We start from the raw sequence: 23,681 nt of genomic DNA on the forward strand, positions 1-23,681 counted from the left end.
AGGTGTATCATGGAAAACGATTAAGATAAAGCGTGGATCTAAAAGACTAGTTAGCTCAGGCACAGTAATTAAGGACGCATTAATAACTACCTGGTACGATAACTAACTCGTGCCTCTTCGTTCTGACTCTCAAAAGTTTCAAGTCGTCCTAGGAGCGAATCGGTAAGTGTTTCTTTCACATCCGCTATGTTTATAGATATACCTCATCATCCATACCACCGACCATTTCCTCGGCGCTCTTAACAAACTTCCAAACCATCCCCGCATACTCTCCGACGAGAGATTCCGAATTCCTGTTGGCGGCAATCGAACCGGAAGAGCGGATGATGGAGCCTGAAGACCGATCAAGAATAATGAGTGACTGCACAGACTGCTTTTGAGATATGCGAGCCAGGAGAGACGTCAGTTCGTCCTCAGTAAGCGAGGGACCCAGAGAAGACATATAAGATCCGAGCTGTTGTTGGAGCTCGTGGAGATTTAGTTATTGAGCGTTCGCGATGGATGTGTAGCTTTCCATAATTTAGGGAGCCAAAAAGCTCCAATGTCGTTGCTGCAACCTGCCAAGCACCCTGCACGTGTCCCTACACCCCACCTATCTGTAGCTCCCCGCCCCGTAATCAACAACTCCTATTCAACTCTTTATTTTTCAAAAACAAGCTCAATGTCTTCCCCGGACCCATTTGATTCAGCCCTGTAGGTTATTACTAAAGTTCTGTAATTGAACCATAACTTGCTGACGACTACTATAGCGATCTCCTCCGCCGTCTTAACCCTAAACACACGGCCAACAATGTCAACGCATTGATAAATCTGGTTCCCGACCTTACCGAAGAGCTTCTTTCTTCCGTCGATCAACCGCTTCAAGTTCAACGTTGTAAAAAGACTGGACGGGACTATCTCCTCTGTGATTACAACCGTGATGGAGATTCATACAGGTCCCCATGGAGCAACGAGTTTGATCCGCCTTTGACCGATGGAACTCTCCCCAGTGAGAAGGTCCGAAAGATGGAAATCGCTGCTAACGATGCCTTCGATATCTATCGTGAGCTGTAAGCTATATTCGAACGAAATTCTTGGTCCAGGTGAAGCTGACAGGGGCGGCATAGATACTACGAGGGTGGGGTCTCAAGCGTTTACTTCTGGAACTTGGATGATGGCTTTGCCGGCGTTGTTCTTTTGAAAAAATGTAATTTGCCATCTTGGACTACATTTCAAACGTTGCTCAAGCTAATCCGGGCACAGCTGTTTCACCATCAAACAAGTCCACCGGTTCCTGGGATTCTATTCACGTTTTTGAGGCAACCGATAGAGCTCGGACAGCCCAATATAAGCTCACCTCTACCGTCATTCTAAATATGATCAACGGCGATGAATCCTTGGGCGAGATGGATCTTTCCGGTAACATGACTCGACAGATCGAACAGAACTTGCCGGTCGATGACGATTCCTCGCACATCGCTAATATCGGCAAGTTGGTAGAGGATATGGAGCTCAAGATGAGAAACTTGCTCCAGGAAGTTTACTTTGGGAAGGCGAAAGATGTTGTTGGTGACCTTAGGAGTATGCATATCTTCTTTCCAATGTTGCTGGTTATGGGAATAGCTAACATGGACCTACTGTAGGTATCAACTCCTTGACAGAGGCACAGAGGGATAGATCCGTACACCAAGAGATGATTACCTCTATGGGAAAGCGGTAAGGAGTAATGGCGTTATAGAAGGCGATACACACCGGCATAGTGCAAATATACATTTTATTGAATCAGGCGAAACAGAATTGACTATTAGCTGTTCGGCCACCAGTGATCTAAGACTAATAATCATCCTTTCCTTAAAATCCAGAATTCTCCAACCCCATTTCTATACATTTATCCTTTTTGTTGCTTTGTTCCATCCGGAATAACGGGTTTATTCGGTCGGTCAGCATCAATACCGTGTTTTGTACCTTTCTATTCGATCATACAGAATCACTCGAAATCCCAGAAGCTTGAGAGAAATACATAGTTGGCTCGTTGGGTCTGGACTGAATTTTTCACGGGCTAGTCTATCCCCCCCTATAATACAATATCCGTGCCCCGAAACACAGTACCTAAAAATGCAAAGAAATATGAACATTCTTACCACCTTGTACGTCGTTTATTTCTTCTTTGACTTCCCTTTAGTGGTGAAAGGTACTCCCATCGACATGAGAAGTAGCTTTGCATCCCGATCGGTCTTTGCAGAGGTGTGGACAGTCACATGCAAACCTGGAACCATTCTTGGGGGGTACATATCATAATTTACTGCGTCAAGTCAGCAGTTTGATCATCATTCGATGGCCCAAACACTGTGGAAATGGAATTCCCACCTTCAATCTCGGGGAAAAGAGAAACAGCCTCAGGTGTAAATCCAAAACTGATGTTTCCCGTTGAGTCTCCAGACTTCATCGACACACCATCGTAATCCTTTATCCTTGGCAACACAACATCGATCAAGGAGCTCATAAATCTATACGCCAGCGGCCCCTTGACGGTGCTCGTAACCGCACACGCCTTCTGCGCACGCAACTCAAAGGCGGCAATGTTGACCTTGGAGTAATGCACGCTTGCCCTCGCACCAGTGATGCTCTGCACCACCATACCAGCCGCATGAAGGAACGCCGAATCTTTCAGCGCATCACGTACCATCGTATGCACTGTGATACCAGTCAGCTTTGGCAGATTTCGGTGCGTACGAGGCCGGGGCGCCGGATAGAGCGCCGTCCTCCCAGGCGGTGGGCGGGTCCCACGTCCGGCATGGTACGGGGATGAATCGTCCCACTCTCGGTGACGGAACGAGTAGTCGCGGGGCTGGTATCCCTTTGGCAAGTGAACATATGTCATTGTCAAAAGGTCCGGAGCTATAGTTGTGTAGTAATGATCCTGGAGACCTGTGATACCCCCACGCCAGACGATTTTAATTATCCCAATCCCAATTCCAATTGTGCGCTTTCAGGACTGTGAACGGAGTAGGACCTACGCTCAGAAGTAAATGGCCCAGGCACGAACAACCTCGAGTTAGGCGCCGACGGCTTGGGAGGCTGTACGGGTGAGAACGGACCCCTGTAGAATCGCGGCGGGCGGAATTGATACCGCGCCCTCTTCCTTCCGGCGACCTTGGACGGCGACGACGCAGACACCTTGAGTGCCGCTGGGAGCGGAAGCGCGGTATTGGCGGTCGAGGTGAACTGCCGACTGCAAGTAGGAAGAAGTACCCGCCGGCTGAGGGGGCTTCCCCACGAGAGCAATGAGGTTCCGGGAACTCGGAGGGCCATTATTGGTTATGTGGAGATTGGTGGGGTTGGATAGCTGTGGTGTTGCAGAGAGAAAAATCGCGAATAGCGGATTGTGGGGTGTGATTAAGTAATCCTCACGAGATGTCACTCGACCGATTGGCGACGTCGTTTTATAATTTATGCGGTATCGACACATGGCCATGATCCATGGCCTCTGCAAGGGGTGCTCGCAACGTTTTCAAGATGTCACAATGCCGTTTACGATATCACATCTCCGCCGAACCAGAGATGCCTTCGGGACTTGCATCAAGCACAGCAAATAACAGATACGATAGGATTTGTGAGCGCACGTTACCGCTTTGGCCCCATCGGAAATGATATAGTTTATGCAAACTAAAAGATTGGCTTCCTCGCCATATCCAGGAAGTGTTTAAACAATTGGTCAATTTTGTCGGGAACGAATCGGAAGGGTACCAAAAAAAATATTCGATAGACAAGGGGTATTGATTAACCAAAAGAGAAGTGATATGTATTTTCTTGGTTGATTGATTGACAAACACATGCTCGCTGTTACGCTTATTTCGCCATTGACTCAAATTGCTTGTAGAATACATACGTATGTAGTACATGTTTGAAGAAAATCAGAGGAGAGGGAGATAATTTGTTACTACGGTTTACTCATCAATTCAAGAGGTCCCTGGGTTGTACGTACTTTTCTGTCTGCCGTATGCTGACACGATTTATCGGCACTTGACATGCTGCCAATACGTAGCGACCTATGATAGCTGACTCCCATACTTTAACTTCTGACAGCTGGTAATGACCAAGTGGATGCAGCACGACGCTTCGTGCCGGTATATCTTCTACTCTACGTAGCCAGATGGAGATACTCTATTAGAAACCCCTAGTTTTGTCTATGGTACTGGAGACAAGGTCGGCGTAACTCGTGGCCTAATGATCATGGACGAGACAAGACGAGATCGTTTTATCTTGTCTTGTCCTGTCTCGTCCCGTCCTACCCCCAATAACACATTCACTGACTGGGAGAAGCCTAGCGTCAAAAACCAAAAACCCAATCCGGCAGCAAAAGTATATGCCATGCGTCTAATCGTACTTCGGAGTGTATCACAGCGTTGGAAATGAATCGACAACAGCGTATGAGCTTCCGGCCACGCCGGGAGTCGACCCCGAGCGGTCTTTTGAAATGCTGCAACAAGAGTTGTGTTACTCCCGTTCCGCCATCCTCTCGCATGGTCGTGTGACGCGGGAGTACATGTTCGAAAGAACGTGTTTGACCCTTCCCGCCCCCGTCCAGGTGGAAGAGAGCCGTGGTCAACGACCATCACCAAAACACCGAATGCGTTTGGGGAGATTATTACTTGAAAGTCTCGAGACCTGAGGTAAGTCTCGAGACAAATCTCGAGAATGATATAAGCTAGGCTCAATCTATATTTGAGGTATATAAATCTAGCTTTTCATCGTTGGTTAATGTCGTCTTAAAGTAAACGGGGGACCAGAAATGCTTGGAAACAATGTAGATTGAATTCAAGGCCAAAGCGCACACCCGGTTTTTAGTCAATCAAAAGAAGTACAGTGGGGATGAGGGAAACTTACTTTGAATCATTTGGAATCACTCGGGACATATTTGAGTCTCGTGTCCATCATTAAACTCGTCAGTATCGGAGCTGCAAAACCGGGAAGCCATCAAGCCATTGCCAACTGCGCCGCAGTGTAGTCAAAACGAAGCACGTACCCCCAAAACTAAAACTAAGAGATAGAACACCTCTGGGGGTTGACTTGGGGCGCAGAAAGACCATACATACCAGTTCTGGTAGCGGATTGGGTTTGAGGGCTTTGGCTCTTCATCCTGATGGGGGTTCGGTATGGGATACATCTATTCGGTAGCAAATGTTACAATAACACGTCTGGATTATCGAATAAACACCAATTTGAAGAATCACCCGGCCCCCAGAGCTGTTTTTCCAAAATTCGTTCCAACGTTAACCACTAGCACTGTCAACCACTAAAAAACCTAAAAAAAACCTTTGGCAGCCGAACAGGAGAATAATCCAGAGAAACCACAACTGGAATAGTCTAGAACTTGAATTTAGGGAAACGGAGATTAACCACTATGTAACTAGAAAACCACGGTTGTTGCATGTAGCCAAACGGGCCCTTGTGGATTGATAGGGTGCGTGGTAGCGCAATGGTGGGGAGTCTCTTAGCGTGGCCGGATTTTGTGGGGTCCCGAGCTGCACCCTACATCCAAAACGCCGATATACATGCCTTTAATTTGTCTATTGTAGATATACTAATTGGGGCACATATGCACAGCGTGATGGTACTAAGTGCCGAGACACAATAAGAGTTTTACTAAACAATTTCAAACTACCTATAGTATCTTCTCTCGACCTCTCTGATTTACATTCAGAAGTCCCAAACCTATGAGTGGACGACCCAATGGCGAGAAATGTTTTGTTCACACGATATCACTCGTTCTTGGCGTCTTGTCTCACCAGGGTACGCTGTGTGTATTGTCAGTGGTGTAGTCTTGTCTGTATGCATCGTGTGCACATGCGATTGACGCTTCAGAACACCCTTGAGTTAGAACTCGATGTCACGACGCGTGTAGCTACATGTAGCAGAGGCGGAGTGGCTGTTTTGGTCCCAGTGGGGTAGGTTTATGATATGAGGTCCTAGGTCGTATTGGATGCTCCACCTTTGGATCTTGATGTAACTCTGTGTCGCTGGGTGGTAAGGTTCGATCATGGGCACATGTATGTTGTTCTCCCTTACCCAGATGTGGGGAAGTAAACTGGCCAGTGTATGCAAGGTGGTCTCAGTAACGGTGTCCACAGTCGAGCCTAACTAGACTTATCATCTTTCTATGTTTAAGTAGATAGGCTTTCATCCTCCTTCGTAATAGAACCGTCCATCCTATTGTCTATTGAGTCTTCCTACAGCGTATATGCAATTGGACTGGTAAACTTGTTTTGTGGTTCTGGGCCTAGTGGTCGAAGATGGTGTCGGTGACATGAGAATCATAAACTCTCACTCGTCTATCTGGCAGCTCGGAAACTTGCTAGAGGCTTCGTACTACACACTCGAAATCTTCGCCAATTGATCAATCACTATAAAGTGACCTTCGAGTCATATTTCGGTTTCCAGTCGCCTCCAGATCCCGATATATAGCAGAAAGTATTGGATCCAGATTCTGCCAAAAGCACAGCCAACCACAAGAATACCGTATAAAAATCCGCCTCAAAGCAGCCCACATATCACACACAGCCAGCCAAAGTTTCAAATCCGGGATTTTTTCCCCTTCAAGTTACAGTTATATATACACACCCACACCAACCAACCCCTTACTTCCTCTGCCTCTGTGTCGGCCTAACACGTCTCGTGTACTCCCTAACCACATTCGCCACAGACCCAAAGTCATGTTTGGGCTGCCTCATGTAGTACAACTTCGCCCTTCTCGCCCTCTTCGCCTTCCTCTGTACCAGATCAATGTCCTCGATTGCGGGGCTGTACAGCTTGAACCACATCTCCACACCCACCCTCGTCAAGTGGTCCCTGAGCAGAAATGCGCTGTCGACGCCGCGCCGGCGGATGTTGAGAAGCACGCCAGAGAAGGGGTCGCCGTTGCGGCGCCGTACTTGAACGATGTCGCCAGGGCGAATGCTGTCCTTGTTGTGGCGCGAGAAGATCTTTTGGCGTGTGCCGTTGGGGTCGAGCGTCTGCAGGGCCTGGGTGGTCAGGGCCTGCAGCGGGTTCTTGGGGGGGCCTTTGATGGGCGGGTGGATCTTTATGCGTCGCTTTTCGCGCTTGGGGGCTGTGGAGGTGTTAGTAGTGGTGGTGAGTGTGGGGGGAGGGGAGAGACGTGCCGACGATGAAGTTCCGGGTGAAGGTTGTGGTGAGGAGCGTGGGCTTGAGGAGGGTGGGGACCTTGAGGGACTGGGTGAGTGACGTCCAGCACGAGGCCATTGAGCGCAGGGATGATGGGCCAGACATCATAGCTGCGGATTTTCTTCTGGGGGGAAGCTCTGCTATGCTATGCTGTGGACGGGCAGACAGGCAGAAGTGGTGATGTCTTTGGGCGTTCGTCGTTTGGTGTTGTAGTTTGGGGCGTGCAGGGGAAAACATTTGGCGGGGTGCCAAGACAACGAACATCAACTAAAAATTCAATTGCACTCGGCCTCACCCCGCCAGAGACTGAGCGGGCAACGAGAATAGACGGCGAGAAACCTCAGATTGACATTGGCCGACTCGAGTATAAGACTCCTGCAGGAATATATACACTGAATAAGAGGACGCAATGGCCGCCATGCAGACTCTCCTCCGCCGGACCCTCGGCTTCAGAAACAGCCCGCAATTGCTATCAACCCAGTTGAGCAGCCCTCTCCGGACTTTCACCACCACCCGATCTGCCCAGCGAGACACTCGTAGGCCCCCCCCAATTCCTCCTTTAATTTATATATTGTGCTAGAAATAACTAACCTCTGCCAGGACCTGTGCCCAAATTCCCCCCAACGTCCAACGAAAAGCTCGACGAACTTCTCCGAGACCTCCGCGAGAACTACTTCATCCCTCCCCACCTCCCCCAGGAATACTACCGCCTCGTCACCCGCCCCCAAAACCATGCCCGCCTCCTCTCGGACCCGGTCAACATCGTCCTCGACGGCGAGCCCTACACTCTAACCCCCAAGCCCAACAACCTCGGCGCCCCTGTCAGCAAGTTCAAGCAGGCCCTCGGCCTCATGTCCGAGAAGTCTGACTATGCTATCATCCCCGAGCTCATCCGCGGCTACTATCAGGCCAATGGCGCCCTCAGCAGCACCTTCCTCCACCGCATGGTCCGCCACCTCATCCGCGTCGGCCGCGTCGACATCCTCATGGACATTGCGCGCTCCGCGGACGAGATCGACTTCCGCTTCCAGCGCAGGCTGGCTCGCGACTTCATGATGGCGCTCAGGGAGCGCCACATGAAGTCGGAGATTGCGGGTATCATGAAGGGCCTCAGGGATGGCGCGGTGCTCCTGGATATTGTGGGTAAGAGGGAGCTGACGCTGGAGCCGGAGTCGGCGACGAGGTATTGCGACGACCCGATTGTCCTGGGAGGCCTCCTGTGGATGCGCTCGGATGCGGCGCTGCAGTTTAAGAATGAGGAGTGGTTGAAGGACGTTACGAGTGAGGTTGCGCTGAAGTTGAAGGCCGCGTGGGGGCAGGTGGATTTTGAGCCCAGGATGGTGGAGTATGAGGATAGGCAGTCGATGACGCAGGTGAAGAATTCATATTATAACACCTTGCAGCTGATTAAGGGCTACAATGTGGTGCTGGAGGCGCTGCTGCAGGCGAAGAGTGTGCTGGCTGGGTCGGAGCTGTCGCCGTGGTTGGAGGCGGAGAGTGAGAGGCTGGCGGTGCTGGTCACGAACATGGGCGCGTATCTGAAGAGGCATAAGCCAATGGTGTTCCCAAAGCCGGAGGGGAAGAAGGAGGGTGCGGAGAAAGAGAAGGAAGGCGAAGAGGCTTTGTAGTGTTTGTATTTAAGCTGACTTGGGACCTTTGTAAAATATTCGTGTTAGATCTCAATAAAAGAAGGCAGGATAATGTACATATAGCGCGCAATTGAGTGCACTGGTTTTCTCTGTTGGGGTATAACGTATGCTCTACATTGGTTCTTCTAGGCATTGTATTGTGGTAGTACTGCTAGTGGTAGTGAGTGGTAATGATCGGTCGAGCATGCAAGGGTCAAGCATCGAAAGTCCCTTTTTTATTCTGCACTACCCAATGTCGAGTAGTAAATAGCCAAACCCAATTCTGATACCACAGTTCACTGGAACTCCCTCCCATTCCCTTCACCGCACTTGTCCATGAAATACAATAAAAAAAAACCCGTCTTCAATCCCCCAATCCTCCAATCCCCCCAATCCAGGCCACCAGCAACACCCCTACCTCACGCCAAGCCCCACCACCCAACCTCACACCCCACCACACCCCACTCACAACCAACCCAGCACACCGCACCCACCACCACTACATCATACACACCCACAACCATGGTATGTCCCCCCCCCCCCGGGGGCCCTACTCCAATCCAATATAGGCAGACAAACTAACGCACAGGCGCAGCTCCCACTATCACTCCTCAACACGGCGCAGGGCCACCCGATGCTCGTCGAGCTCAAGAACGGCGAGACGCTGAACGGCCATCTCGTCAACTGCGACACGTGGATGAATCTGACGCTGAAGGAGGTGGTGCAGACGAGTCCTGTATGTTGCTTCTCTGCTCTTTCTATCTGGTGGGTGGTAGCGGTGGTGGGTGGTATGGATGGGTGCTAACGGTGTACAGGAAGGCGATAAGTTCTTCCGTCTCGCAGAGTGCTATGTTCGCGGGAATAACGTATATCTCCCCCCTTCCCCTACCCTCGAATACTCCCATGGATGATCTAACGTGGCAGCAGATTAAATACCTCCGCGTCCCCGACGAGATAATCGACCTCGTCAAAGAAACGCAAGCGCAGAACACGCGCGACAACCATGGGCCGCGCGGCGGCGGCGGCGGACAGACTGGTGGCCGCGGCGGGTATCAGGGTAGGGGGGGGAACCATCGTGGTGGAAGGGGGGGACGCGGTGGCGGTGGACGGGGTGGACGGGGTGGGGGGCAGCAGTAGGGGACGGTGGGAGGGGGGAGGATGGGGGAGGGTAGGGGGTAGGGTAGCTTTTTTTTTTTTAATGAGATTAATGGGTTTTTTTGTGCTTTGGTTTTTGTGTTGTGTGCTCTGGTATGGTTTGGGAGAGAGAAGGGGGGGGGGGGGGGGGGTTGTAGGAGTGAGAAGATGTCTGGTGTTCTACTGCGGGAAGTCCATTGTTATACTGGTGTGCGCTCTGTATTCTACTGTTGCCAATACCTCGTTATGTTGACTTTACTTCTTTTTGCTCTTACGCTCACCTCACACGCTACTTGGGAATGTGGTGGAAGGTGGAAATGATAAAATTGCTAAATAACTACACATGAGTGATAAAACATGATTCCGTCCCGGCACGCCAACCAACAGCCCAACAGTCCAACCAACAGCTCCAGCTCCATTACCTCCCCCCTCCCCCCCTCCCTCCTCCCAACCACCACCGCATTACAAGAAAAACCGCCCGCCCACTGCAATCACACAAGCAAGCAAAAAAAAAAAAAAAAAAAAAAAGTTATCAACTCTACATACACATCAAATTCATATCCTCATTTAAAAAAAAAAAGGTCCACACTCAACCACCACCACCACCACTACTACCACCACTACTTGCCAGGCCTCAGCTGCTTCAGCAGCCGCTCAATCTCCAGCGCATGCACGCCCGTGGCCTTTGTGCGCAGCACCTCGAGGGCATTGACGTCCTTGGCGCGGAAGGCCTCCTCGCCGGCCTTGACGACGAGCCCGCAGCGCACCCACATGTCCATGCGGTCGGCGGGCGCGAGGTTGGTGCATTTGGGGATGAAGTTTGCGGCGGCCTTGGTGTTGCCTGCGGAGAGGCACTCGTTGAAGAAGGGCTGTCACTCACATCCACCTGCCGTTAGTATGTGCTTCTGTAGTGGTGCTTCTTTATGATAGTAGTAGAAGGAAGGGGGAGAGAAAACAAACCTCCCACCCAATCGGACTCTTCTTCGTCCGCCCCCACTCCTCAATCTCGCCCCAGTCCCGCTTGGCCACCAGCGCCCGCAGCTTCAGCCACCAGAAGCGCTTCTCGGGGACCTTGAACTCGCTCTTGACCTTGTTCGCCCGGCTGTTGTACCCCATGCGGATCAGCCGAAACACCGTCTCATTGACACTCTCCCCCGCGAACCGCTCGCCCGCAAGATCCTTCTCAAACACCTCCTGCATCTGCAGCAGCCGCGCGGACTCGTCGAGGCTCCGCGACTCGAGCGCATGCTCCTTGGAGTCGGCCAGCAGCTTGGCCGCGAGCTTGGTCTTCTCGATCTTGGTGGAGAGCTCTTTCTGCGCGAGGGCGTCGCGCAGGACGACGTACGCGCCGTCGCTCCGACGGTCGTCGGCGTAGTAGAAGTCTTTGAGCAGCTCGGGGTCCGTCTCGCGCGCGGAGGCCTCGATGAGCGAGGCGGCGACGGGCCGGTCGTTGATGAGGCGGAAGAAGGCGGCGAGCGCGAGCTTCTTCTTGAGGATGAGCAGCACGTAGAAGACGAGGTCGGTGTCGCCGCTCTCGATGGCCTTGTCGAGTGCGATCTCGTCCTCGGCCATGCTCAGGAGGAGGGGCACCTGGCGGCCGGCGCGCGGCTCGTGGTTGAGGAGTTGGGTGGCGAGGCGGCCGCGGCCTTCGTCGTAGGCGGTGCGCGCGATCTCTTCGAAGGAGATGCCGCGTAGGCCGGTGAGTTTGGCGACGACGGTGCGGCAGATGAGGTCTTCGTCGTCTTGGGAGTGACGGACTTTTTGGCAGGCCCAGTGGATGTGGATCTTGTCGGTGGGGAGGCGGAGGTATTCGGAGATGCGCAGGGCGAGGAGGTGCTGCTGCCGTGAGGTCAGGCGGGTGATGAGTTTGTCGGGCGTGAGGCGCTGGTATCTGCGATTGTCAGTATATAGCTTGGAGATATTATATTGTGATGGTGGAGAGAGGGAGCATACTGTTCATATGTTATGGGCATCCCGACATCGTAGAAGCGGACGGCATTGAGCACCCGCAGTGTCTCGCACATCTCGACAAACTCGTCAGAGCTGTACAGCTCCAGCACGCTCTTCCCAAAGCTGGCGGCCTTCAGCAATTGCTTCTGCCAGTGCTGCGAGAACTCGTGCCCGGCAGCCTTCACACAGGCGTCCACAGCCTCCGGCAGCTGCGAGCGGATCAGCTGGATGTTGTCGTCCGCCTTGGGCGACTTCCGCTCAATCTGGTCGACCGCATCCAGCAGTATCGACGCCGGCGACGTCGCCCCGATCTTGAAGATCTCCTCCGTGACGTCTACCACCGTCAGTTAGTTAGCACAGTCCCACAGCTAGATATCTAGTGAGGGCGGCCTTACCGGGCACCTTCTGCAAAAACTCGCACTTCTCCGTCGAGATCAGCCGGATACCGTCAATCTCCGGTATCAGGTGCACCCATCCATCGTAGTAGTGCCGCAGCGCGGCCCCCTGCGGCCCAATCATGTGCACCTCGTCGGCCCACGCCAGCACCACCGAGTCGTTCCCGCACCACTCCAGCGCGCGCGGCAGCTGGCCCGCACCCATCTCCGTGTCGTACTCGCTCAGCTTGTCCTGGAAGTCGGCCTTGATGACCCAGACCTTGCCCTCGCCCGTGCACAGCGCCACATACTTTCCGTTCGGCGAGACGGCGATGTGCACGAAGGGCCCGTTCTGCAGCAGCTGGTCCTGCACCTCGGTCGCGTCGACGATGAGGATGGTGGCGCCCGTGGAGATGAACACCTCGACGTGCCGCGAGAGCGTGTAGGACGGCGGCACGAGCTCCCACGAGTGGATGCGCGAGTTGGCGGGGATGTGCGGCGTGGGGTCGGCGAGGAGGCGCGGGCGCGGCTCGTCGTAGCGTGAGACGGAGATGAGGCGGTTGTTGGTGAGGAGGGCGACGAAGCCGGTGGACCAGAAGCGGCACTCGACGACGCCGATGGTCTCGGCGTCCTGTGGGGGGGAGGGGGGGGGTCAGTCTGTGTATAGAGAGAGTATCGTGATGGTAGATAGCTAGATAGAGACAGAGATAGAGAAAGAGAGAGCTCCACAAACATTCCCGAGCGTAAACTGCGTAAAGTCGCCCTGCAGATCGTAGTAGCACCGTACCGTCCCGTCCTCCGTGATGACAAGCAGCTTCTCGTCCTCCGACCAGCCCAGCCCGCGGATCGAGCCTTTGTCCCACTGTGAAGTCCGTCAGCTCGATATCCACACTCATCACCGAGGGGGGAGAAGAAAGGAGGGGGATTGGGTGGAAGAGAGGAGGAGGGGCCATACTGGTATCCGCCGGATCAGCGTCCCCGCAGAACTGTAGATATCAATCCCGCTCTTTGCCTGCGCCGGCCCACGGTACGTCTGCAGCTTGTTCTCGTCGCGGTACAGCGCTGTTTTGAGAAGCTCTATTAGCATCTACCTCTCTCTCCCCCACCTCTCTACCTCTCTCCCCCTCCACTTTTCTACCCCCCCTCTCTCTACATCTTCTTCGGAATGCGGTGCAACTCACCGAGAGCTCCCCCATACGGCGCACCGGCAACAATGTAGTCCGAGAGATCAAAGTCCGCGTCCCACAGCGACGAGTACTGCAGGATCTTGCGGTAGTATTTGTCTTCCACCTGCTCCCAGCCGGCGGTTGCAGAGTTTGTGGTCATTGGGTGGTCTGTTGTGCTGGTGGTGGGTGTCGGCAGGCAGGCAGGTGGGCAGGTGGGCAGGTGGGTTGTTGGTTGTTTATTAGATTGGGGGGTGGGGGTGGAGAGAGTGCTGTGATGGAGCTATCGAGATATCGCTGGTGTAGCACTCACTGGGACTGGGTGCTGCTGCGGTGCGCTGTGTGTGCTGGGATGCGTTGGGTGGCTTGAGCTTGCATTCGTTGGAGGAGAGGAGATCAGGCACAATTGGATTGTTGGCGAGCGAAAGAAAGAGACGAGACATGCGCAATGGGAGTTGGATGTATCTATCTAATTGACTGATTGAGATTGGAATTAATTGACTCCAGAAAGAGAGAATTGGATCTGGAACTAGCACTCTCTTCACCACGGCCTACGGTTCGTCTCTGGCACAGCCCATCACTCGCGAAATAAACCTGTTGAAACGATGCTTTCCTATTCACCCCCCCAATCCATCCCCAACAACACCACACAGCTAGCTCTCCCGCCAAAAATAAAGATATTCCGAAATAACAATACAAAGCTAGCCATGCATGCCATGCCATGCCATGCCACAGTCCTCTCAGAACAGAGAGAAAAAAATAAGTAGGTATTCCAACAAACCAAACACACACACACACTAACACACTAATACACCACCACCACCACCACCACCACCGTCTTCCCCACCGTTTGAGTAAAATAGCATATCTTACAAAATAAAGATGTGTGGGGAAAAAGAGAAAAAAAGGACCAAAAAGAGAAGAAAGACAAAGACAAAGACCAAATCAGCACGGACGTAGTATAGATACATGTACAGATATAACTTTTTTTAATAATAAACCCCCGCCCTCTACACCGCAACCATCTGCACATCCACATCCACGTCCTCTTCCTCCTCTTCCTCCTCCTCGTCCTCCTCATTATCATCGTCGGCCCCTAACGGTTTCTTCACAAACAGCGCCAGCACCTTCTCAAACGCCTCCTCCACCGACCCCGCCGCATACGCCGGCACCGCATCAAACACGCTCTCCAGCGCCTCCCGCGGCACCACCCGGTCCACAACCCCATCCTCCTCCTCCTCGTCGCCATCAGCATCCACCGCCTCCATCTCCTCGTCGTTGTCGGAAGGCGACGCATCATCGCCATTCGTCATATACACGCCCGACAGCCCCGTCGCCACCTCGACATCGGCGTCCTCCAGACTGAACTCCGCCGACGACGCCTGCTGCGCAACAGACACGTGCGGCGCCAGGACGGGCGAAATATACTGTATCCGCGCCTCCGCGTCGAGCGCCATGTAGCCCTTCCCGCCCTCGGACGACTTCAGCGCCGTGACGGCGGCGAGGCCGACGTCCTGCACGTGCACGGGGGCGACGGAGTCCGTCTTGAAGACGAGCACGCGGTGCCTATCGCCGTTCTTGCGCGGCGCCACGGCGATGGCGAAGGTGCCGCTGTGGTGGTCGATGGCGAGGTGCCCGCCGGCGGAAGAGGAGGCGTTGAGTGTCTCGAGGGGGAACTCGTAGTGGATGCTGCTGTTGACGAGGTTGTAGACGAGGAGCTTGGAGGTGCCGAGGACGATGAGGTGGCGCTCGTGGATGCCGAGGCCGGTGACGAGGCCGAGTTGGAGGCCGCTGATGGTGTGGCGGACGGCGCCGGCGCTGGCGTCGGCGAGGTGGAGGGTGGTGTCTTCTTTGGAAGAGGAGAGGCCGGCGACGGGCGTGGCGATGGCAATCACGGAGCCGTCTTCGGAGAAGGCGAGTTGGCTCCAGTAGGGGGGTGTTGCTGCGGCGGCGGCCTTCTTGGATGGCTTGGTGGGGGCTTCGACGTCGAGGAGGGTGGAGGTGGAGAGCTCGAGCTCCCGCTGCCCCTTGGAGAACATGACGACCCTTCTGCAGCCCCAGGATGTGAGTGCGCCCTCAGCGGTCCTGACTTCTATGCCGCCGGCCCGGGTTCGCACTTTGGCTTTCCAAATGCGGACACTCCCGTCTGCGCCCACTGTCGCAAACCCGTGGCCCTTGGGCGCTGCTATCAGGTCGTAGACTTCCTCCGCTCCTAAGCCGCTGGCCGACGGGTGCGGCGAGTCCACGCGGGTGACGAGCTCCCAGACCTTCTTCTGCTCGGTCCACTTCCAGAAGCGTAGGTATATCTCACGCCCGTGACCCTCATCCTCGACGATTGGTGACTCGCTGCTGCCGTCGTCGGACTTGCGCCGCGGGGGCTTCCATTCGTCGATGGTTGCGAGCCAGGTCCCGTCTGAAGTGATGGCCATGAGGGTGACATTGGGCTCAAGGATAAAGTCTTGTTCGGGGCCTGTGTTGAAGTTAGTAGCGTTGGTGCGGGTGAGGGCTTGTCGTGCGACGTGGCGGTCAGAGTAGGTATCGAATGTTTGTAGGTAGGGTGAAGAAGTGCTGCCTTCGATCTGAGAGGCAGGAGTGGCGAGGAGCAGGCGGTTCGCGGTGGTAGGGTGGAAGACGCAAGGAACTCTGGACTGGCGGGCTTCTGTGGGCAAGAACAAGCGGGATTGGATGCCGGCGATGTTGGTTTTGGCTTTCAGCTCGGCGGTCGAGATCACCATGATGGAGTTGTCGGAGAGGAGGATTGCATATGAGTTTGCTTTGGGCGAGACCACAAGGCGCTCGATTATGGAGCCCAAATGAGGCAGGAACTGCTTGTGTCCGGTTTCAACCTGCCACATAACTAATACGGTCTCCGAACCTCCGGAAATGATATAATTACCTGAAAATCGTCTTGTCAATATTTTGGGGGTTTCAGGGGGTTGCGGGGGGATATGTACCATTCGAAGCCCATTTAACGGATCGGACTTTCTTTCGATGCCAATGGAGGGTTCTGACAACTTGGTCCTGTTCGGACTTGTTCTCTTCCCGGAGTCGCAGGACATTGTGGAATAGGTGCATGGAACCGCTCTCGTCTCCGACAACCACATCTCCAAGCACACCTGCCGCAGTAGTCTTTGGCTTTTTGTTCTTTTTTGATTTACCCTTGTTACTCTCGTCGGCTGGGATATACGAGTCCATGCAGGACACTACAAAGGTCATTGGGAATTTCCGGAAAACCCCCCATTCAGCATTCTCATCCACAACACCTTCTGCGGTGTGCTTATTTCCAATAATTAAAGTCCTTTCCGAGGCAATCGTAACTATTGTGCCCCCGAGGAGAACCTGGGCGGCTGAAATTGCGCCATTGGGTGTTTTGTAGATTATCGATTTCTTAATCTCAGTTTTTGAGTTTTTGGGCAGCTCAAGTCTGTACAGAAATCCATTCTTTCCGCTGGCATCAGTCGCATAGATAACACCCACAGCCTCAGCATCTGGCTTCTCATCTGCGCAGACAGTAATGAGCCCAATTGAGGAGAGCCCCAGGTTCCACTTCTGGAACAGTTTCCCGTCCACCCAGTTCCACAGGAACAATTGAGAGCTTGATGTTGCAATGTAGACCCTGCTGTCGTTTACGGAGTCCAGGAGATATGCTATGATTCTTTCCGTCGGCTTTATTAATGGGATCTGGATGTTGCGGACGAGGAGGGAGGTCTTTGTCGAGTATATTTTCAACGACTTTGCATGTGCGAGGAGGATATATCTTTACCGGCGGACAGTCAAGAAGAATCAGCACGCATATAACATAACTGAAAAAAAGTACACAACAGGCGGTAAGCAAGGTTGGGATGAAAGGCGTACTTTTCATCTCTAGCAAACACCGGATCCAGCATCAAGAACCTTCCTCCCAGCGAAGGCGACAACTTCCAATTCTCAGACACACCCTCGGTGCGCTGCACTAGCTCTCTTCCAGTTCCTTCGGGCTCCTCTCGTCCGTCTTCTCGCGGCTTTTTGCTCTTCTTCTTCTTTTTCAATTCCTTGGGCTGCTCTGTAGTGGGGGTGGGTTCGACACCATTGGCAGCTTGCAACTTTCCCTTCCGCTTGTTTTTTCGCACCTGCTTTCGGCCTTTCTTTGTAGGGGTTGCCTCTGACACGGTCTCGGGCGCATTATTACTTGCCGACTTTGTGGGCGTGGTTGTGGTATTAATTGGTGTAGTTGTAGTAGTAGCAGTTGAGGTGGACGCCAAACTCTTTGACCCACCACCACCTGCGGCTACGTTCTTCCTTTTGTCGGAAGTCATAACTTGCGAAATTCGAGCAGGTCGGGCGCAGAAACCTAACCGTAATGGCGGGGTTAAAGAGCGGGGGACTGGGGTTGTGAGATTTTGTGATTGTAGAGGGAAAGTCCTGTGCGAGGAAAAAAAGATTGGTTTGAACGACTGAAGGGAATTTTTTTAGAGCGTGGGTGTGAAATCTTGGCGCTCTCTCTCAACTCAACTTGCATGCGGCGGTTTTCTGGATGACAGACGGTCTGAGATGGGTTAGCGTGTTTCTGTTGCGGTGTGGGTCACGGACGTGTCACAGCACACATGCAGATTGGTTACAAGGTCACAACGCAGTATATTAGTCACAACTTGTATCCCAGTCCGTTTAATCAATCTCAGTCACAGCACCATCTCTTCTTTTTCCCTTACCACCGTCTGTCTCTCTCTCGGCGATCTCCCTCTCGCTTTCTATCTTTCCGTCACGCAAATTGTAACAACACTAGCAAATATGATTATCCCAATTCGTTGCTTCTCGTGCGGAAAGGTACGTCCGCTCTTCTGCTGTCTACAGCCTTTGTCTTTTGCTCGTGGGGAAATAGCTAACACTCTGGCATAGGTTGTCGCAGATCTTTGGGAACGCTACCTCCAGCTTCTGGAGGAGAATGTCACTGAAGGGTACGCCTACATCCTCCCTCACTATCGCCCTAGTGACAAGACCTAATTGTGCTGTATAAACAGTGATGCTATGGACCAGCTCGGCTGCAAGCGCTACTGCTGCCGTAGAATGATCATGACACACGTCGACTTGATTGAGAAGCTCCTACGGTATGTTTACATAGGGTCTTGGGAGAGGTGAACAGGACTGACTAGATGGGTGTCTCTGCAGCTACAATCCCCAGGAACGTAACCGCGCCCGGTAGAGGATGCGTCAGTGGAGTTCTCGGTGGTGGCGGCGACGGTCGGTGTCCCAGGTCGAGCGAGGAGGGCCTGGGAGGTATTTGGTTTTTCTTTCTTAGTGGAGCCCAGCCTACGATGCGAGCCGGGGGTCATTTTGGCGTTATTTTGTGTACCACTCATTAACTAGAAGGCAATTTTTTGAAAGCTAAATTCAATGGGTTAATTCAACTGACTGCTTCCTATGATCGTTCAGAGTTTTCTTGATTGTTTATGGGGTGTAAGGCACGCAGCTATCAATCGTATCCTATATTCCCGATGCTCAATAATAATATCTATTTACAAAGAATACTACTAGGCGGCCTCTTATTATTACGTGTGTATGTCGTAAGAATTGACCACCGTAATCACGCCTTACTCACGCACCTTATTCTATTCCCACCTGCAATGGTATCAATGATCTAGAATCTTTCCAAGGCAACCTTTGCAGAGTCAAAGGCCCCCAGAAAGATAGCCCCTCCAATGGAGATCCAGAGAACTCTTGGGCCGATCCCCTTGAACAGTGCTGAGACTCCCTCTTCCCTGACGATTCCCTTGAACGTCGAGACCGCAGATTGTTTCTACTCACCATCACGATCAGCACCCACGCCCTCTGCAGACTGCCCGCCCACTCTCTCCACACATACCTCTTTTGCCAACATCAATCTTGTCTTCAGCACATCCAGCGGTGTTGTCAGCGCTGCCGCAACCGCACCACTGGCACTCCCAAAGACCGCACTCTCTCCCGGATTGCACCTCCTGCCCTTCTGTCTCCCTCTCCACTCCTTCATGGCCTCCCACAGCGGGAACTGTATCACCGTGAACGGGATCTCCCTCATGACCGTGACGCCCCACCCTCTGTACAGTTCCGCCCAGATCCTCACAGGGCTCTGATTGGCGGTAAACGTGTGTCTCAGCGCCGCCCACGAGCTTGGGAACTGAGACGCCTGCGCGCGCTGCTTTACGACCTCCGTCGGCACCCTCACCGAGCACGCCGCAACCTCGCCGAGCGATGCCGCGATCATGTGGTGCGTCGAGGTGCCCGGCTTGCCGTCGGGCGACAGGTGCGCTTTCACGCCCTCGTAGGTGACGAAGAAGAGGGCTGCGCCGGGCGCCGACCCGGCGATGACGCTGCCGACTCCCTTGTAGACGCCGTGCCAGCCGCCGTTTGCGAAGAAGCCGCCGGCGGATTGGAGGCGGGTTTTGAGCGTGTCGAGCGGGAAGAGGGAGAGGTCTACTGCGGTGCCGGCGAGACCTCCGGCCTGGGTTGTGAGTGGGGGGGCGCGGAAGTGGGGTGGGGACTTACGAGGAGGGAGCGGACGAAGGGGGAGGTTGTGGGCGTGGGCTGGGAGGAGGAGTCCATTTTGGCTTGAGGGGGCGGAATTGAGGCAGGTGAGGGGGAGGGGGGAAGTGGGGGAGAGGGGAGGAGATATCACGGATTATGTAGATACGAGATATATGTATAGATAGGCGCTGCTCGACACAGAAATTAACGTGCATACAGCGGCGAGGCTCTGAGACCTTGGCGGCAGTTGCTCATCCCATCATTGGCCTTCGATCCAAGAAATTTATTTCACAACTCTCAAATCCCCTCCCCTCCCCTCCCCTCCCCTCCCCTCCCCTCCCCTCCAATCATGCCCCCCCGCGCTCTCCCGATATCGCTTCCCGAGTACAAATCCCTCTTGCAGAACCTCTGGCCCGATGTGCCCAAACGCCTAGGCCTCGCCGTCAGCGGCGGGGTCGACTCAATGGCACTATCACATCTCACTCGACAGCTCCTCGAAGAAAAGCAAATCCACGAGGTGCACGCCTTTATCATTGACCACGGCGCACGGCCCGAAAGCGCGCAGGAAGCCTCTTCCGTTGCTGACATCCTCAAGTCATACGGATTCCACCCGCAGGTGATACCGCTGGCCTGGAGCGCGGATAACATTGCAAAGGTGGGGTTTGAGACAAGGGCGCGGACTGCCAGATTCAGAGCGCTGGCCAAGGCGTGTGTCACGAGCGAGGTGGATAAGATATTGCTCGCGCACCATGGTGACGATCAGGCTGAGACGGTCATGATGAGGTTGATCTCTGGGAGTAGGATGGATGGGCTGGGGGGCATGAGGCATCTTTCGAGGATTCCAGAGTGCTGGAATATATATGATGCGAATAAAGTGATTGTGGGGAGGCCGTTCCTGACTATGGGAAAGGTAGGTAGGTCTATATGGCCTGTTCACCGATGGTTTTTCTAGTCCGACTTTGCAGAAAGTCTACACGGCTTATAATAATACCGATAACTTCCATACGTATAGGACCGTCTGCAAGCAACCTGCGAGACAAATGATGTCAAGTGGTTCGAAGACAAAACAAACCATGACCCCACCTACACCCGCCGCAATACTATGCGCCATCTCCTCACTACAACGCCCTCACGCCTCCCCCGTGCCCTCCAGCGCGAGTCCCTAGTCTCTCTCGCAACCCGCGCCGAAGACCGTAATCGCTCTATAAAAGAAGAAGCAGAGGACCTCATCGCCAAGCACTGTCAAATTACCCTTAATGCGCGCACTGGCTCGCTCGACTTCAAGTTCCCAAAGAATCGAGAGGAGCTGTTTAAAGACGTTAACCCTGCAGTGCTTCAGAGAATTGTGATCATCATTACAGAGAAGGCAACGCCAGGGCGCAGAGTGGAGACAAGGCACATGACAAATGCGTTTGAGAAAGTGCTGGGCACAGAGAACAATAAGCGTATACCTATTTTCACTTCTGCGGGCTTGACATGGACTTATAATGGGGAACAAAGCTGGACGCTGAACCGCGAGCCATTGTCACCAGTGAAGAAGGAAGAGGAGGAGTATGTGCTAGGGCCGGGGGTGAGTGAGTGGATATTGTGGGATGGCCGGTGGTGGATGAAGGTAGAAACACCGCCGAAACACCGCAGTATCGTCCGCATCCTCAAGGACTCAGACATGAAGGCGGTGAGAAGCAAGGCGGGAAGAATCTCTCCAAGGATGAGGGCCAGAGTTGACGACGCCCTCAAGAAAGAGTTGAAAGGTCATCTGAGGTTTACAATACCGGCCATATTCTGGAAAGTGGATGTGCATGAGGATATTTATGGCGAGGGCGACGAGGTTCTTGCTGCCCTGCCATCTCTGGGATTGACTTTCCAGAATGCGAAGTATGAAATCCATTTTAGGGATTAATATTAGATACCTGAATTTCTTTTATACTACTTAACAGCTGCTTGTATATTATTTAAATAGCTCTCTGCACAACATGTATCCACTAGTATTCCTGATACCAACCCACAGCTACCAGCGACTCAGTCTCAGTAAGTAGGCATTCCGCATATATGGGCATGGAAATGACAGCCCTAACCACAACTCCCATCGAGTGATCCCAGGTGAGCCAAAACCCCGCAAGTGTAACCAGAAAAACCTTGGCTCCCGTCATCCCAGCCCCGAAAGGTTTATCCGATCCGAAACTATTACCTACTGGAGTACTATTAATAAATACCTATTTCCCCTCAAACGAACAAACCTGCTCCATCTTCATCTTCGGAAAACAAAAAATAACAAAAATGACTTCTACTGAGAAAACCGTCGTTATCACCGGAGCCACTGGCCAGCTCGGTCGTCAATGCGTCAAGGCTTTTGAGGCCGACGGTTGGAACGTTGTTGGAACCGGTATGACTACTCGTTCTACAGCATGAAAACCAAAAGTGGAAAGCTATGTGCTAACTGTTCGAAATAAAGGCTTTTCGCGCGCAAAGCCACCAACTATCAGAAAGGTCGATTTGGGAAATGCCGAGGAGGTTGTGGAATTGCTGAATGATGTCAAGTTAGTAGTTGTGACTCCCGTTTGGGTAAGAATGTGCTAACAATATCCCTTTGTCTTCAGGCCTAAGGTTGTCGTCCACTGTATGTCCATCTCTACAAGTCCTCGGCTCCGGATAAATTAACTAAATAACCCCCAGGTGCTGCCGAACGCTTTCCTGATAAGTGCTTGGCTGACCCCGAGGGCGTGAAACGTCTCAATGTACCCCCCCCCCCTCCATCTCATGTCACCCTTCTTCCTAACATCCTCTAGGTTCAGGCTTCTAGCAGTCTTGCACAAGAATGCCACAGCCGTAACACCCTCTTGATCTACATCTCCACCGATTACGTCTTCGACGGCAAACAGGGCGCTGCTCCCTACGAGGCCGATGCCCCCGTTAACCCGCCGAACTTCTACGGTGAGACCAAGCACGCAGGTGAGCAGGCGGTGTTGGCAAACGGAAAGGATCTGGCGGTTGTCATGAGAGTACCGGTCCTCTACGGAGAAGTTGAGAAGAATGCCGAGAGTGCGGTGAACGTGCTCTTGGATGCAGTGTGGAATAAGGAGGGAAAGGAGAAGATTGAGATGGACCACTGGAGTATTAGATACCCAACGTGAGTCAGTTTCGGTCTACGATGTGGAGAGTGTTGATGGTTAATGTTGGTGGTTGGTAGGAACACGTCGGATGTTGCGAGAGTTCTGAAGGACGTTGCAAGTGAGTAGCAATCATTTCCACTTTACGGGCGGTCACTGATTTCCGCGTGCCACACAGACAAATACACCACTGAAGACCCTGCTTCTCTACCCAGGATCCTCCAATTCAGCTCCGAGGACCGTATGACCAAGTATGAGATCTGTCAGCTGCTGGCTGAGATCAATGGCCTTCCCTTGGAGCACATGGTCGGAAATGACTCGAACGACCCCAATGCATCGGGTAAGCCATCGCACTACCTTTAGGTCCGATCCTTTGATTTAGGTATTGACGGTGTATTTTAGTTGTGAGACCGTATGATTGCCACCTCTCAACAAAGGCATTGAAGGATATTGGAATTCCGGTGCACACGGTCTCTTTCGCGGATTGGTGGTATGTATCGAGTGTTCTTTTGATTTCTTGTGTGGGATTGTTTGGCTGATGGTGCGTGTGAATTTATAGGAAAAGGGAGCTCCGCGCTTTTAGGAAGTAGGCGCAGGAAAAAACATAATTAATTGGGCGGGTTAACTATCGTTAAGTAAGGCGAGTGATCGCCTATGATCGGTTTAAATTAAGAATACTCCCCCACC

The 23,681-nt window shown here is 52.9% G+C and overlaps 12 protein-coding genes across 12 annotated transcripts; 6 read left to right on the forward strand and 6 right to left on the reverse strand.

Annotated features, from left to right (window-relative positions):
* Positions 1 to 20: 20 nt before the first annotated feature.
* H6S33_000681 (uncharacterized protein) lies at positions 21 to 442 on the reverse strand (the record flags this gene model as incomplete). Its single annotated transcript, XM_044832085.1, has 3 exons — positions 21 to 38; positions 98 to 148; positions 203 to 442. 3 exons carry the CDS (start codon positions 440 to 442, stop codon positions 21 to 23), a joined length of 309 nt encoding a protein of 102 aa, XP_044700240.1.
* A 219-nt stretch (positions 443 to 661) lies between these two features.
* Positions 662 to 1,699, forward strand: H6S33_000682 (uncharacterized protein; the record flags this gene model as incomplete). Its single annotated transcript, XM_044832086.1, has 5 exons — positions 662 to 693; positions 750 to 1,049; positions 1,107 to 1,186; positions 1,243 to 1,560; positions 1,623 to 1,699. The coding sequence occupies 5 exons, from the start codon at positions 662 to 664 to the stop codon at positions 1,697 to 1,699; spliced, it is 807 nt and encodes a 268-aa protein (XP_044700241.1).
* Positions 1,700 to 2,135: 436 nt separating this feature from the next.
* On the reverse strand, positions 2,136 to 3,291 carry H6S33_000683 (uncharacterized protein; the record flags this gene model as incomplete). Its single annotated transcript, XM_044832087.1, has 4 exons — positions 2,136 to 2,281; positions 2,347 to 2,673; positions 2,767 to 2,907; positions 2,997 to 3,291. 4 exons carry the CDS (start codon positions 3,289 to 3,291, stop codon positions 2,136 to 2,138), a joined length of 909 nt encoding a protein of 302 aa, XP_044700242.1.
* Positions 3,292 to 6,617: 3,326 nt separating this feature from the next.
* H6S33_000684 (uncharacterized protein) lies at positions 6,618 to 7,269 on the reverse strand (the record flags this gene model as incomplete). Its single annotated transcript, XM_044832088.1, has 2 exons — positions 6,618 to 7,087; positions 7,140 to 7,269. The coding sequence occupies 2 exons, from the start codon at positions 7,267 to 7,269 to the stop codon at positions 6,618 to 6,620; spliced, it is 600 nt and encodes a 199-aa protein (XP_044700243.1).
* Positions 7,270 to 7,570: 301 nt separating this feature from the next.
* H6S33_000685 (uncharacterized protein) lies at positions 7,571 to 8,789 on the forward strand (the record flags this gene model as incomplete). Its single annotated transcript, XM_044832089.1, has 2 exons — positions 7,571 to 7,697; positions 7,762 to 8,789. The coding sequence occupies 2 exons, from the start codon at positions 7,571 to 7,573 to the stop codon at positions 8,787 to 8,789; spliced, it is 1,155 nt and encodes a 384-aa protein (XP_044700244.1).
* Positions 8,790 to 9,311: 522 nt separating this feature from the next.
* On the forward strand, positions 9,312 to 9,926 carry H6S33_000686 (uncharacterized protein; the record flags this gene model as incomplete). Its single annotated transcript, XM_044832090.1, has 4 exons — positions 9,312 to 9,314; positions 9,379 to 9,525; positions 9,605 to 9,655; positions 9,717 to 9,926. The coding sequence occupies 4 exons, from the start codon at positions 9,312 to 9,314 to the stop codon at positions 9,924 to 9,926; spliced, it is 411 nt and encodes a 136-aa protein (XP_044700245.1).
* A 617-nt stretch (positions 9,927 to 10,543) lies between these two features.
* Positions 10,544 to 13,573, reverse strand: H6S33_000687 (uncharacterized protein; the record flags this gene model as incomplete). The annotated part of the gene is made up of 7 exons (XM_044832091.1): positions 10,544 to 10,792; positions 10,884 to 11,814; positions 11,877 to 12,207; positions 12,269 to 12,878; positions 12,981 to 13,109; positions 13,203 to 13,309; positions 13,429 to 13,573. The coding sequence occupies 7 exons, from the start codon at positions 13,571 to 13,573 to the stop codon at positions 10,544 to 10,546; spliced, it is 2,502 nt and encodes an 833-aa protein (XP_044700246.1).
* An 847-nt stretch (positions 13,574 to 14,420) lies between these two features.
* Positions 14,421 to 17,705, reverse strand: H6S33_000688 (uncharacterized protein; the record flags this gene model as incomplete). Its single annotated transcript, XM_044832092.1, has 3 exons — positions 14,421 to 16,306; positions 16,365 to 17,167; positions 17,266 to 17,705. 3 exons carry the CDS (start codon positions 17,703 to 17,705, stop codon positions 14,421 to 14,423), a joined length of 3,129 nt encoding a protein of 1,042 aa, XP_044700247.1.
* Positions 17,706 to 18,177: 472 nt separating this feature from the next.
* H6S33_000689 (uncharacterized protein) lies at positions 18,178 to 18,589 on the forward strand (the record flags this gene model as incomplete). Its single annotated transcript, XM_044832093.1, has 4 exons — positions 18,178 to 18,213; positions 18,286 to 18,344; positions 18,408 to 18,494; positions 18,556 to 18,589. 4 exons carry the CDS (start codon positions 18,178 to 18,180, stop codon positions 18,587 to 18,589), a joined length of 216 nt encoding a protein of 71 aa, XP_044700248.1.
* Positions 18,590 to 19,024: 435 nt separating this feature from the next.
* Positions 19,025 to 19,965, reverse strand: H6S33_000690 (uncharacterized protein; the record flags this gene model as incomplete). The annotated part of the gene is made up of 3 exons (XM_044832095.1): positions 19,025 to 19,183; positions 19,250 to 19,864; positions 19,909 to 19,965. 3 exons carry the CDS (start codon positions 19,963 to 19,965, stop codon positions 19,025 to 19,027), a joined length of 831 nt encoding a protein of 276 aa, XP_044700249.1.
* Positions 19,966 to 20,236: 271 nt separating this feature from the next.
* H6S33_000691 (uncharacterized protein) lies at positions 20,237 to 21,787 on the forward strand (the record flags this gene model as incomplete). Its single annotated transcript, XM_044832096.1, has 2 exons — positions 20,237 to 20,797; positions 20,900 to 21,787. The coding sequence occupies 2 exons, from the start codon at positions 20,237 to 20,239 to the stop codon at positions 21,785 to 21,787; spliced, it is 1,449 nt and encodes a 482-aa protein (XP_044700250.1).
* Positions 21,788 to 22,164: 377 nt separating this feature from the next.
* H6S33_000692 (uncharacterized protein) lies at positions 22,165 to 23,584 on the forward strand (the record flags this gene model as incomplete). Its single annotated transcript, XM_044832097.1, has 9 exons — positions 22,165 to 22,270; positions 22,340 to 22,424; positions 22,485 to 22,504; positions 22,561 to 22,622; positions 22,674 to 23,014; positions 23,075 to 23,115; positions 23,173 to 23,334; positions 23,397 to 23,484; positions 23,554 to 23,584. 9 exons carry the CDS (start codon positions 22,165 to 22,167, stop codon positions 23,582 to 23,584), a joined length of 936 nt encoding a protein of 311 aa, XP_044700251.1.
* Positions 23,585 to 23,681: the final 97 nt, after the last annotated feature.

Source organism: Morchella sextelata (genome assembly GCF_020137385.1).
Source record: "Morchella sextelata strain SCLS chromosome Unknown scls_1, whole genome shotgun sequence".
Lineage (NCBI taxonomy): Eukaryota > Fungi > Ascomycota > Pezizomycetes > Pezizales > Morchellaceae > Morchella > Morchella sextelata.